At 41.3% G+C, this 12,719-nt stretch overlaps 1 protein-coding gene across 3 annotated transcripts in view; it reads left to right on the top strand.

Moving 5' to 3' along the window:
- Positions 1 to 12,719, top strand: part of PCSK5 (proprotein convertase subtilisin/kexin type 5) — a 444,612-nt gene that overhangs the window by 169,365 nt on the left and 262,528 nt on the right. For all 3 annotated transcript variants that reach the window (XM_053907817.1, XM_019463577.2, XM_019463578.2), the window contains exon 7: positions 2,468 to 2,640. In XM_053907817.1, the coding sequence (XP_053763792.1) occupies positions 2,468 to 2,640 (173 nt within the window). The remainder of the gene's footprint in view (positions 1 to 2,467; positions 2,641 to 12,719) is intronic.

Genomic DNA, 12,719 nt, shown 5'->3' on the forward strand with positions numbered 1-12,719 from the left:
CGAAGGTGTGAACTCGCAGATAAGCGGCCGACCTAGTGCACGGGGCTTCCGCGAGGAAATGAATGTCTGGCAATGACTCACAAATGCTCTGTCATCCCCAGAACAAGAACATACTGAAGTAGAAATTTAACCCCCACACCCAAAGCATGGAGGCTTGCCATCAGATAAAGGAAAAGCAGCCTTTCATCTTTAAACTTGAGGAAGCAAAATTCCCATTTGCTAACTTTCGGTCAGAAAACTAGTATATTTACCCTCTCGATAGGATTTCATCCGGCATGTTTTTTTTTTTCATGGACCTGCCATCAGTTGTGTAACCTAGAACCTGAACACAGGTATTGTGTAGAGATACTCCTGCTCCGGGAAGTTATATAGTCCAGTGTTTATTTCAGACCTCTTTGTCCCAATAAAATACAGTTGATCCTTAAACAACACAGGTTCGAACTGTGCGGGTCCACTTATATGCAGAGTTTTTTCAATAAATACAGTCCAGTACAGGAAATGCATTGTCTCTTCCATAAGATTTCCTTCATAACCTTTGCTTTGCTCTAACTTATTTTATTGTAAGAATACAATCAATATATAATACCTATATCATACAAAATACATGTTCATCGATGGTTTATGTTAGAGGTAAGGCTTCCAGCCAAGAGGAGTTAAGTTTTGGGGGAGTCAGAGTTGTACGTGGGTTTTCGACTGCACGGCGGTGGGGAAGGGCTAGCACATCTAACTCTGAGTTGTTCAATGGTCAACTGTAGCTCCATTTTATGCTTTGAAATGGCAAGAAGTAAAAATCAAAGAATATGAAGTAGCCCGTCTTTTTTTAGTAAAAACCGTGCAGATGAATTTTGAATATTCATGTCAAATTAAAGCAAACCAGTGGCTCCTTAGGACCTAGTATATGCAGAAAGCCAGGCTTTCTACTCCCACAAAACACAGTGTCGACATGCCTTCTGAGTGCAGTTTCCATTTCATAATTTTTAAAGTGACTTGTTTTACAACCTTTGTTCTCCGTGTCACCTGTTATATACGTCTTTAAAAATCCAAAAGTCTAGCAGAAAAGACAGCCAAGAGATGGAACAATCAAGTGCAATGTCTTTAGGGATGCTTTGGGGATATTTAATGTGTCCTGAGTGTTTATTTCTATTGTTCTTTTGTAAAAAAAAAAAAATTATATATGGTGTGTGTGTGTGTGTGTGTGTGTGTGTGTGTGTGTATGATATGTATGATTTTCAGCGGAACCTTTTTACGCCACATGACAGGTCACTATATAAAAGGGTATAGTGACCTATCTGTCACATGGCGTAAAAAGGTTCCGATGCAAATCAGGCACAATGTTAACAGTTCTTGAGTATTGTTGATATCAATGCTCATTGTCATTCTATTTTTTTTATGTTTGTAAATTTTAGAGTTAACGGTTAAATCATTCTTTAAAGCACAAAGAAGGTACAGTATTTTTTCAAAAATAGGTTTATTTTCTACCAGAAGTCCACCTCAAACCACATAGCATTAAAGCTAGCCTGCTTTGCAGTTTTATAATAAAAATGTGTTGGTAGCCATAAAAACTTGAAATCCTACTGGATAACAAGGTTTTTCAAAGGAGTGAATTTGGACCATAAAGATGGGATTGTAAAATACTACGGTCTCTCAGTGATGGCATTTAGCTGAAGCTGAAGGAGGGAGAGGTTTACTTAATAATTAGATGTTCTGATGTTTCAAGTCTTAAAAATAAAAGGAAAGAAGGAAAGCCTGACGTTTGACCTGTAATTTATTTTTGCATATCTCTGTTTATTTTTGCCTATTAAGGTTAATAATAAATTCCTGTCTGTCGGGCAGGACTATACTTAAATGAAGATTAATGACTAAACATTATTAAAACCCTTTGAGAATTATTTGATGCGTTCCATGCTCCAAGAGCATTCTCATTTATTATTTGACTCATAAATAACTTGGCAAAGAAAGAATATATTAAGTTCACATCAGTCTTACAGATTAGGAGATAATATTAAATATGGAGGAAATTAGACCCACCTAACTTGGCCGCTTTCCAAATTTGGTGAGCTCGCTAAGGTCAGAATGCTTTATACCAACTATGAACCCAAGTTACCTAATGAAGAGAAATTTAGGGAAGATGGATTGCCCTGGGGTTCTCGCTGTCAAGTACTCTCTGAAGACAAGGGTAAAGGGAAGGGAGAAATTGTGGGAACGTTAAAAGAGAGAATAACGGATAAAAAAGATTGGAAAGAAGTTTTCCTCCATCGTGTACAACATAATTTACTTTCTCTCCAAGAAAGCTTCAGAAGAGTCTACGTTATCCTTTTTGGGGGGAGAGGGGGAGAGGATGTGCTCACGTAACTGTTGATTAAGTGTATTCTTTGCCCCCCAAATGCTGGAATTGGAGTATGTCTTGGGCTGTTCGGGTGTTATATAGCGAAGCCTCTATTCAAGCTAATTCCCTTCTGTCTGGAAGGGGTTCGGATGCTGGATGGAGATGTCACAGACATGGTTGAAGCGAAATCGGTTAGCTTCAATCCCCAGCACGTGCATATCTACAGTGCCAGCTGGGGCCCGGATGATGATGGCAAGACCGTGGATGGACCGGCTCCACTCACCCGGCAAGCCTTTGAAAACGGCGTTAGAATGGTAGGTTTAAAAGCTCACGCTCGGTCAATCGGTGATGATTCTCCTGTGAACCCACCCGTGGGTTCCAGTCCTTCAGTCTAGAGGAATGAATGGAGCTCAGAGCTGAGCCGGGAAGGAGGCGCGTTTAGCTTTGGAACCGTGTGTTGCATCCATTCTGAAAACGGGCTAAGAGCTAGAGAGTTTCCCCTGACAAGAACAGAGGTGTATTTGGATGCTTAGATTTGCTCAGAGAAAAATCTAGTCATTGATACACGTTAATCTTGCATTTGGAGAAATAAATGCTCAGCACTGCGAGATGGAGATGTGAAGATATTCCGTCTCTCCAGTCAGTGCCCCGGGTCACCAGCAGTGCCCCTCCGGGCCTCCCCCTTTCTTACCCCCTTAGCTCCACTGCTGTCCCAGGACAATAATATTTTTATGCTGCCTCCCAAGTTCCCTAACCAGGCAGCTCAACCCATCATCATTTTCCTTGATTTCACGAAAAAATCCACTCACCGTTCCTCCTCTGCAAAAACTGACCACGTAACCTAATGTAATAAACTGTTTTCTTCAAATTACAGATCTGAAAAAGCCCTATCTTATTTTAGTTAATTCAGTAAAAATAAGGTTGCTGTGTACTTCTAACCATGGAAGAAGGAGCATTCCGTCAGAGGCCACTCCCTTCTGTGTCTTACTCGTGAATGCAGCTTTGGGTGACTGAAAGCATACGTTTTAATCATGATCTGGGCCCACCCTTCCTTTCCTCCACCATCTCTTTTTACTTTTTGAAATGTAAGCGGATTCCGTTCTTCCTGTCCTTTATCACATCCCCTGCGCATCCCCGCCTCATCCCTAGGTCCTCTTCCTATACAGCTGATTCTGTTCCACTGTCAAGCCTCAGTGAAAATGCTGCCTGTCTCCTGAAGTCTGTTCACTGCCCAGACTAGAACTAAGTGCAAGCAGTCCCTACCCCGCACCTGCTAAACTTCGCCTTCTTACGGGTGTTACATATCGTCGTTATCACAGTGTGCTTTATATCAGAGATATTCTTGCCAGTATTTTCCTCGTGGAACTGTATGTCCCTAGATAGCAGAGTTGTGCTCTACCTATCCTTAGGGGCTTTGAAAAACCCAGAGGGTACATGGAGCTCTAGCGAGTACTCCGTGAACGTTGGTTGAATGTCATTGAATTTACTACGAATTGTGCCAACCGCAGGATGGATGTATATTTGGCCCAGATTTGGAGCAGTGGGATGCATGCCGTTGGTCAATGTCATGTTGCGGCTGAAGTACAAACAATAATGCTTCTTCCACCTTTGTGGGACTGGTGTTAGGGTTTGATCACAAGACCGTGAGCTAAGCTGTCTCCTGGTCATTGTGAAATAGACTGAAAGGAAACGCTTACGCACTTGTTCAGGATGTACTTCCTCACTGAAGGCTCGTTCAGGCATGGTTAAGACATACTTTCTAATTCTGTCAATGTTTAGATACTTTAGAGCCCTCTAAAGTCATAGAACAGGGTTTTAAATCGTTGCCTAGAATTTTCCTTTCAAGGTATCTGAACACCAAATGAATGTACTCTAAGTAAACTGGGGATTCCATGACCAAAGCCCTGGGCTACAGATTAGTGTACCATCTCTCTGTGCCATCGATTGAATGGTCATTCAAGTTAATAAATCAAGCCTAGTTTGTCTTTAATTTTCAAGTTGTATGTGTATGGCTTTTGCTATAATAAAGAGTAGGCTGGAATTTCTTAATATCCTTATGTTAGTAACTAGTAATGAATAATCTCATGACTGTACATACAGACAGAGAATGCCCCATATTCAATAGTGGCCACTGAATCAGGTGATATGGACCAGTGGTTTTCAAATTTATTTTCTCTAGGGAATCTTTCAGTGGAAATCTTAACGGGAAGTTCAGTGTGTAAAGCACATTAAACATACGGTACTTTGGTTGAAGGAGGAAAGGATTAAGATAAGAAAGAAGATCCTCTGAGGAAGTTATTCAAACTTATAGGAAGATTATATTTAGAAACAAATCCTATTTTTTTTAATTTTTTTTTTAATGTTTATTTATTTTTGAGACAGAGCATGAACGGGGGAGGGTCAGAGAGAGAGGGAGACACAGAATCCGAAGCAGCCTCCAGGCTCTGAGCTGTCAGCCCAGAGCCCGACGCGGGGCTCGAACTCACGGACCGTGAGATCATGACCTGAGCCGAAGTCGGAGGCTTCACCGACTGAGCCACCCAGGCGCCCCAGAAACAAATTCTATTTTTGAAAATTACTCTGTATTCACTATTAAGTACGAAATTAACCTATGCTTTATTTATTTATTTTTTAATGTTTATTTGTTTTTGAGAGGGACAGAGACAGAATGCGAGTAGGACAGGGTCAGAGAGAGAGGGAGACATAGAATCCGAAGCCGGCTCCAGGCTCCGAGCTGTCAGCACAGAGCCCGACGCGGGGCTCGAACCCACAAGCAGTGAGATCATGACCTGAGCCGAAGTCGGACGCTCAACCGTCGGAGCCACCTAGGCGCCCCAACCTTTGCTTATTATAATAAGTCATACTGTAAAGTTGAAATTGAAAACAGATTTCCCACCCAACTAGATAACCATCGTTGAGTATGAACTACACCTTTCTATACTTGTGTATGCATTCACACAGCAGACGGGTCACATGCCTCTGCATGTTGCTAATTTCACTTAACAGGGTGTAGTGGGCATTCTTCCACGGCAATGCAAAAGGATAGAACTCATTTATTTTAATGTTTCAAAAACGTTTAGAATATGGACATACCGTAATTTATTCAACATTTCACTGAAGATCCTTCAAGGTTTCAATCTTTCAAAAAAAAAAAAAAGTAGGGTTAGCTTTAAAATGACCCGTTTACTTTTAGAGTTAAGGTAATAACAAAAGAAATCACTCTTAAAAGCAACAGATTATTCTCTGGCTCCTATCCTGGCACATTCAATTATGGAAAAGCAGCAGTGACCCATTTAAATGTGATTAGATCAACAGGATAGGGTTTTTAGCGTTTAATACACATGGGCTTTGGACTTATCCAGGGTTGAGTCCAGAATCTGTCATTTACTGCTCTCTGACCTGATATAGATCAAATTACCTCTGTTCTCCATTTCCTCTTCTAAAGTAAGGGACTAATAGTACTGACTTACAGAGATGTTACGAGTGTTAAATGAGACGATAATGCATATAAAGCAATCGGCACAATATCTGAAACATAATAGGTGCTCAAGAAATACATTTTATACACGTATGTATGCATACTTTGTTTTTCAGAAAAGAGATCGTGTCCTTCCAAAAAACTTAATATTTCTCTTCGATCCCCCATCCTTCTCCACCATTTCCACACCGCAGAATTCTAGATGATTCCATTGAGTTTACCTATAGTGGTGGATTAAAAACAATACAGTAGAAACTCATAGACTTCCTGAGTTCTTACGTGCCCATATTTTGTCCTTCCTATGTCTGTCCTCACCTTCAGTTTCATTTGCCCTTAGGGGCACATCTTCCGTTTCATCAAGACAACTTCTTGATACACAGATCTGTTTTACGTATCTGTGTTTGTAGTCTTGAATTTAATTTATCTTTTCCCAAGAGCTGTTTCTCCGAATATCTGGGGATATATAGTTTAACATTTTTAAAGCAGTACAGGAGTCTTCCAGGGGAAAGAAATCTCTTTGTCATCAGGCATCAAACAGCACAGTACATCTCACGTTCTTTGAGATTATTCTAAGTTGTGTTCTTTATATATATAATGTACGTGGTCAAATATATACAAAATGATTGCCTGAAACGTATACAAAGTTAGATTATAAAGTGCGACTGAGAAATAAATAAGTGATTTATCGACTGAGTGATGTAAGGAATGAAGGAATAAATGATTACTACAACAGTTCCCTCAGGTAGCGAGGTCAAAAACCTATGTGACAGCTTAAAGTCATTCTGGCCCACTAGAGTTTTCACTGGATCATCTACAAAAATAGGGGAACTGAAATGTATTTGTTCTTTCTATCAAACTTAGCGTACTCCCACTTTGTAGTCAATGTGGGTAAAGCGGTGAAGGAGACCTCTAAGTTTTGTACGCAATACAGACAAGTCTCTACATTCTAGTCATTAGACAGGAAACAAACCTAGAAACCATCAAGACTACGAGTTAAAGATAAGTGTTATAAATGAGATGAACAGGAAAGAGGGAAGGACAGAACCGCTGTGGTTAAGAAGGATAGGGAGTCCTCTGTGAGGAGATGATACATAAATGAGGACAGTATTGACACGATGCCGGTCATGTGGAAGGAATGTTCTCTGCAGAAGGAACAGCAAGGGCAAAGCACCCCGAGGGGAGAATAATCAGGTGTGTTCACGGAACAAGATGCTAATTTGGGTGCTGCGAGCAGTGTGGACAGAAAGTAGGCAGTAGAAGGTGGCTTGGAGAGGTAGGCAGGGGCCAGCTCAGCAGGGCTTTCTAAACCACGGAGGGTGTTTGCATTCTATTCCATTACAGAAAACCATTAGAGGTTTTCAGCAGAGTAGTGGCCTGCGGGGATACACAATTGTAAAAGCTCGCTGCTCTGTAGGGAAAGTGTGGGAAAGTGCTGTGTGGGAAAGTGGCGGGGAGGTAAGAGCCGAAGGTCGAAGGGAAGAGTTGATGATGAGTAGGACGGGGCGGGGGCGGACAACCACGACAAGTGACGAGGGGCGGCAAGAGGGGGAAGCCTACGTATCAAGGGAATAGGTTTGGCCCAGGGAATCCAAATATTGATTGCATCCATTTCTCCTGCTTGCTAATCAAAAAACGTAGCGAATATTGGATTTCAAAAAATGCTCCCTATGTGTTGACTGTAAGATAAGCGTTTGGGTCAGTAGCATGTAACACTCTTTTCAAAGACGTTAACACCATCGGAATCGATTCAATTTACAGCCTTTAGAATTCATGTGCCAGCATTGCATTAGACAAACTATGTTGAGCAAACCATATTGCAATCGACAGTTTGCTCTTTTCCCCAGAGATTGCATTTTATGTGATGCTAAGGCACTGTAAGATTAAAAGCAAGAATTAAAGGTACATAATTCGGGTTGTGTACAATTAATGATGACGATGAAGAAGATTGTAGAGGTGTGGTGGTAACCATCATAATAATAATGATACTAAGACACTTAACATTTGCCAGTCTGTCACAGTATGGTCACTCTTGTGAGCCCCCAAATAGATGATGACTTAAAAAAATTTTTTTTAATTTATTTTTGAGAGAGAGAGAGAGAGAGAGATAGCATGAGCGAGGAGGGCCAGAGAGAGAGGGAGACACAGAATCCAAAGCAGGTTCCAGGCTCTGAGCTGTCCGCGCAGAGCCCGACGCGGGCCTCGAACTCCTGGACGGTGAGATCCTGACCTGAGCCGAAATCAGACGCTTCACCACCTGAGCTGCCCAGGCACCCCAGATGATGACTTTTAATCTTCACAATAATCTCATAAGGTAGCTAACCACTCTCCCCGGTTTTGCAGAAAATAGACTTTCGGCACAGCGAAACAAGTCAGAATGTGGGCCTCCAAGAAATCTAATAAATTATTTTACGAGTTGTCCTTCCTGCTCTCTTTGGCCCAGCTGACCTGCTTGTATCATCCGTGACCACATGTCTGAGCTTTTCTCCTGTTACCGAGGTGAATTAGGTTCTCACCTTCTATGTTAAGTCTCCCTCCTCCATTTCTTCACGGAGGCCTTACCTTCTCACCCCACTACAGGCATGGTTCAATCCTCTTTTCTTTCATTGTCAAAACTTCCCTCTCATCTGTGTGACGGCCATCCACACACTGTTGATTCTATCTCTGAAGAAAGAGGGGAGACGCCCTCTGGCAGTCTACTTGTATTTTTCCAATTACTGACTCATTTCTTTTCCCCTTTGAAACCACCGTTCATACTTCCCCCTACGAGCTCTTTTCCCATCGTCTCTTGAAGCAACTCGTCAGAACCCCGACCCCTCACTGCACCGAGGCCGTTCTTATCTAGACCACAGTGACCTTCTAATGGGAAACCCAGGGCTCTTCTCTGAACCCTCATGTAATCCGTCCTGACAGGGAGGCCCCGCCTGCTTCTTCTGGTCCGCAATAAAATACACACCCTCCAACCCTTCTGAACCCTTGTCTCCTTCTGTTTAGTGTATTTACTTATCTTGCCGACGAGTTGTCTCCCCCGTAAAGGCCCCGAGATGGAAATGTTTTGTTCTCGACTGTAACCCAAGTACCTAAAACACTGTTTCGTGAGGAGTGACCAAATGTGTGAATAAATACACGGGTGAATTCCATGCCGGTTTGCTGCATATACTGAATGAATTTATGTAAGGATCATAGTTGCATTGTTTTTTATTATAATACGGAAATGAGTGATTAACTACATGATATAGTCTGGTGATTAATGCACTCAGACTGTAGATTCCGACTCTCCAGTGGGTTTCAGTACGTTCTTACCTTGTTCAAGTGAATTGCCTCTCTCAGGATCAGTTTGTTCCTCTGTAAAATGGAGCTAAACGCTGGCAGTTACTTTATAGGCCTGTCATGACGATTATGGGATTAATGCGTGTAAAATATGCAGCAGTTTCTGGAACATAGCAAAATCTCTAATTGTGTTACGAGTCTTAATCATTATCACTTCTGAAAAGGCCAGGGTACTAAAAGTGAAATACTAATTAATCATGCAGAAAACTGTAATAAGTCTTGATTGTCCATAATCTCTGCATTTAATCCACTTCATATTGCTGAATGATCCTTAAAGAAGGTAAATATACAGTCTTGAGATTATTAAGGAATGGCCAAAATAAATGGGACAAAATATCCAAGAGAATATTTCCTGAAGTCTGAAGGACTTTCCTGAAGTCCATAAAACACTAATTAATAAAATGCCCCAAAGTGGGGTGGGGGGGGCGCCTGGGTGGCGCAGTCGGTTAAGCGTCCGACTTCAGCCAGGTCACGATCTCGCGGTCCGTGAGTTCGAGCCCCGCGTCAGGCTCTGGGCTGATGGCTCGGAGCCTGGAGCCTGTTTCCGATTCTGTGTCTCCCTCTCTCTCTGCCCCTCCCCCGTTCATGCTCTGTCTCTCTCTGTCCCAAAAATAAATAAAAAACGTTGAAAAAAATTAAAAAAAAAAAAAAAAAAAAAAAGTGGGGTAGGGGTAGGTGAAGGATTTTGCTATCAAGTAGGCTTGAAACACACCACTTATTATATGCTCCCTTTGGGAGCTTAAAGGCATATTAAAGGCTCTGAGAAGTTCTGCAGTAAGGAGATGCATGTAACTTGATTTATTCCGTGTTCTAAACTTTAACCACGCGAAAGCTTTATCTTCATAACTCGTTTTAAATTGGCGTCAAATCTAACTTCACTTTCAGTTTGAGTTTGGAACTTGCTTTGCAAAAATTCAGCTAAACCCATTCGACCTGTAGAGTCAGAACATTAGAACTGGAAACGAATTGAGTGGTTGAATCATTTTTACAAACATTTGTATATTTGTTTATTGGTTGCCATCACGACGATTCACCCTGTGTACCTTCCTAAAACGTGTGATTTCTTCTTTTTCCCCGGGCTAGTCATCCAGTAAGTCTTTCTCTCCTGTCTTCCTTTCTGAAAGTCTATGAAATGTGTCCTCTTGTCCTCACAGAACCAACCGCTCCCAGAGGGACTTGGGCCATAGAGTCCTTCCAAAGCGCCCAACCTCCCAGCTTGAGCTCCAACTTTCAGTTCAGCGGGAATAGTGCAGCCAAAGAAGAATGTTTTGTATGTAAATCTTGCCCTTTGTCTTGTCTTTAAAACTCATCACTTCTCCTTATGGCCGACAGGGAACATTCTAAGCTTCTTAGCAGGGCACAGAGGTCTCTCACAATCTTGCCGGGGGTTGCAGAATCGAAATCTTACGGGTCGTCAAAGGAAAGGACCGTTTCAAAGTGACTCTCATTCAAGCTGACAGGATTCCACTTACCTCGGTGAACCTTTGGCTCCGTATGACTGGCAAAAATCCCCTGCAGGGGAAGCTCTTCGCTCTGTCTACCCAGGCGGTTCCAAGTAGGAAAACGATTTTATGAAATGAATGAGGCAATCGAGAGTGTTTCAGACAGAAGTGACCTGGTGTTTGGTATGACAATAAGAAGCTAAACTGCCTAAAGTTTTCTTGGATAGACTCATTACTCGTTCATTCATTCCCGATTGCATCCGGGAGACAGTCACTGGGTGATTATAATATTCTAGGTACTTGACGAGGAGGCGGTAGTGAAAGATGAATAACACTCAGCCTTTGTCTTTGGGAGGCTCACCATGGAGTGATGAATAAAGGTTCTAAATAAAGTGCAAGCGAATGCCCCAAGTTCCTTCAGGGACTAGAATCTGGTAAGCAGTGAGGACAGACGGCACAGCGCGCAATAACAAAACTTCTCGTGTTCAGCCTAGTTGCCCTGCAGTCATCTTTTTTTTGCCCCATTTGGGTTATGAAACTTTAATCATCTTTGGTGAATTTTTACACAGGCATCTCATGCATCGACAACTTTTCCTGGTTTCCTGACAAGGATATTTAATAATCTCCTTTAGAAAATAAGCGAAAAAAAAAAAATCAGAATTGAATCTTTTCCCTTTTTTTTTCATAATTAGAAAACCCTATGTTCAGATTACCAGGACGTCCCTTATTATTTTACTCAAGAAATATCGCTTGAGCCCCCATTGCCTACCATGCACTGGTTTGGCAGTTACCTTAATCGTTTATCTGGAGAAATCCTGCAACTCATTATGGATATTGTAGGAGCATGGGCTATAGAGTTTAGTTTACTATACTATCTACAAGTATCCTCTCAATTCCAGATCATTTTTCTTTGAGCTTTTCAGGCTTTGGGATTATCAATGAAAGCATTCCAGCGTATTCCTAACAGAACCAATGTCAAGGGTGGGGAACAAAATTAGGTGAGATCCAGATCATTGGCCCGGAATCTCCCTGTTGGAACCGTGACCTTCCTCCTGTCCTCATTCTTGTCTTCTCAGGGGTCCAGATGGAAACCAGGACATTTGATGGACATCTATTAGCACATGCCTGGCTGTTGAGTTTCTTATGAAGTCTCTTAATTAATATATCCTCTTCCGAGCATCAATTTTCTTCCGCGATTTACCCAATTTGACGTCTGATTAGATATTTGGAATATTTGCCGAAAACACAGGGTTGCCTTGCAGTCACACATCGTCTTTTACGTACACACATGTGCACGTATACACACTGCTCCGCCCTTAAATTAAAGGCATATGTTCACCAGAAGGGGAGAGAAGAGGTATAATGAGCTTGTATAATAAACGCAGTAATAATAATCATAATAAAATTAACTGATTCCACTTGGGAAGAACATATTTTTATCTGATATACATCCAGCTTTAGCAGGCGTGGTACCAGTTTGCATCTTAATAAATGACAGATTGCTGTTAAATTAGTTGGCAAATGTTCTAGAACTTTGGAATGATATGTGGGTAGGCAAAGATAGACAGGGGAGTTTATTTAATATCGGTTCCACTTCATCAAAATTGACTCTAACTGGGGTTTGTTTTAAAAAATCCTCCATTAGTATTTAACTATATCCTGGTGGAACTTTGTGTCTCTAGAGCTTTAACAAAGCTAAGAAGTGATTTGCCAAGTGGACTCAGTACACCATTTTCTATTTTGGATACAAAGGATTGTTTGTCTTTGTAGGTACGTATGTGGTTTCACATTCTGTAATCTTCACAAAGTTATCTGATATCTCAGTATGCAATTTAGATTACTATATTACTGTGAACTGTGATGCATTTAATGAGCACACATTTATCCTAGCCTTGTATAGGTGCAAATGTCAAATGTTTATTGTCACTTTTTTTTTTTTCAGTTTTAGACATTCATTTTTAACTCTGTGAGTTTATACTATTCCGTTCTAACTCTGTTTTATATATGGATTAACTAGATATCAGTAATAATCCTTTTTTTCTTTGCGTTCTATTTGTGGTGACATACAGGGGAGGACATGAGGTCCTTATTACAGAAGTCATTCCAGTGTAGTACGGATGTCCCAATTTATAGGGAAAACACAAAA

This window comes from Panthera pardus, unplaced genomic scaffold (genome assembly GCF_024362965.1).
Source record: "Panthera pardus isolate Hobbes unplaced genomic scaffold, ASM2436296v1 HiC_scaffold_20, whole genome shotgun sequence".
Taxonomy (NCBI): domain Eukaryota; kingdom Metazoa; phylum Chordata; class Mammalia; order Carnivora; family Felidae; genus Panthera; species Panthera pardus.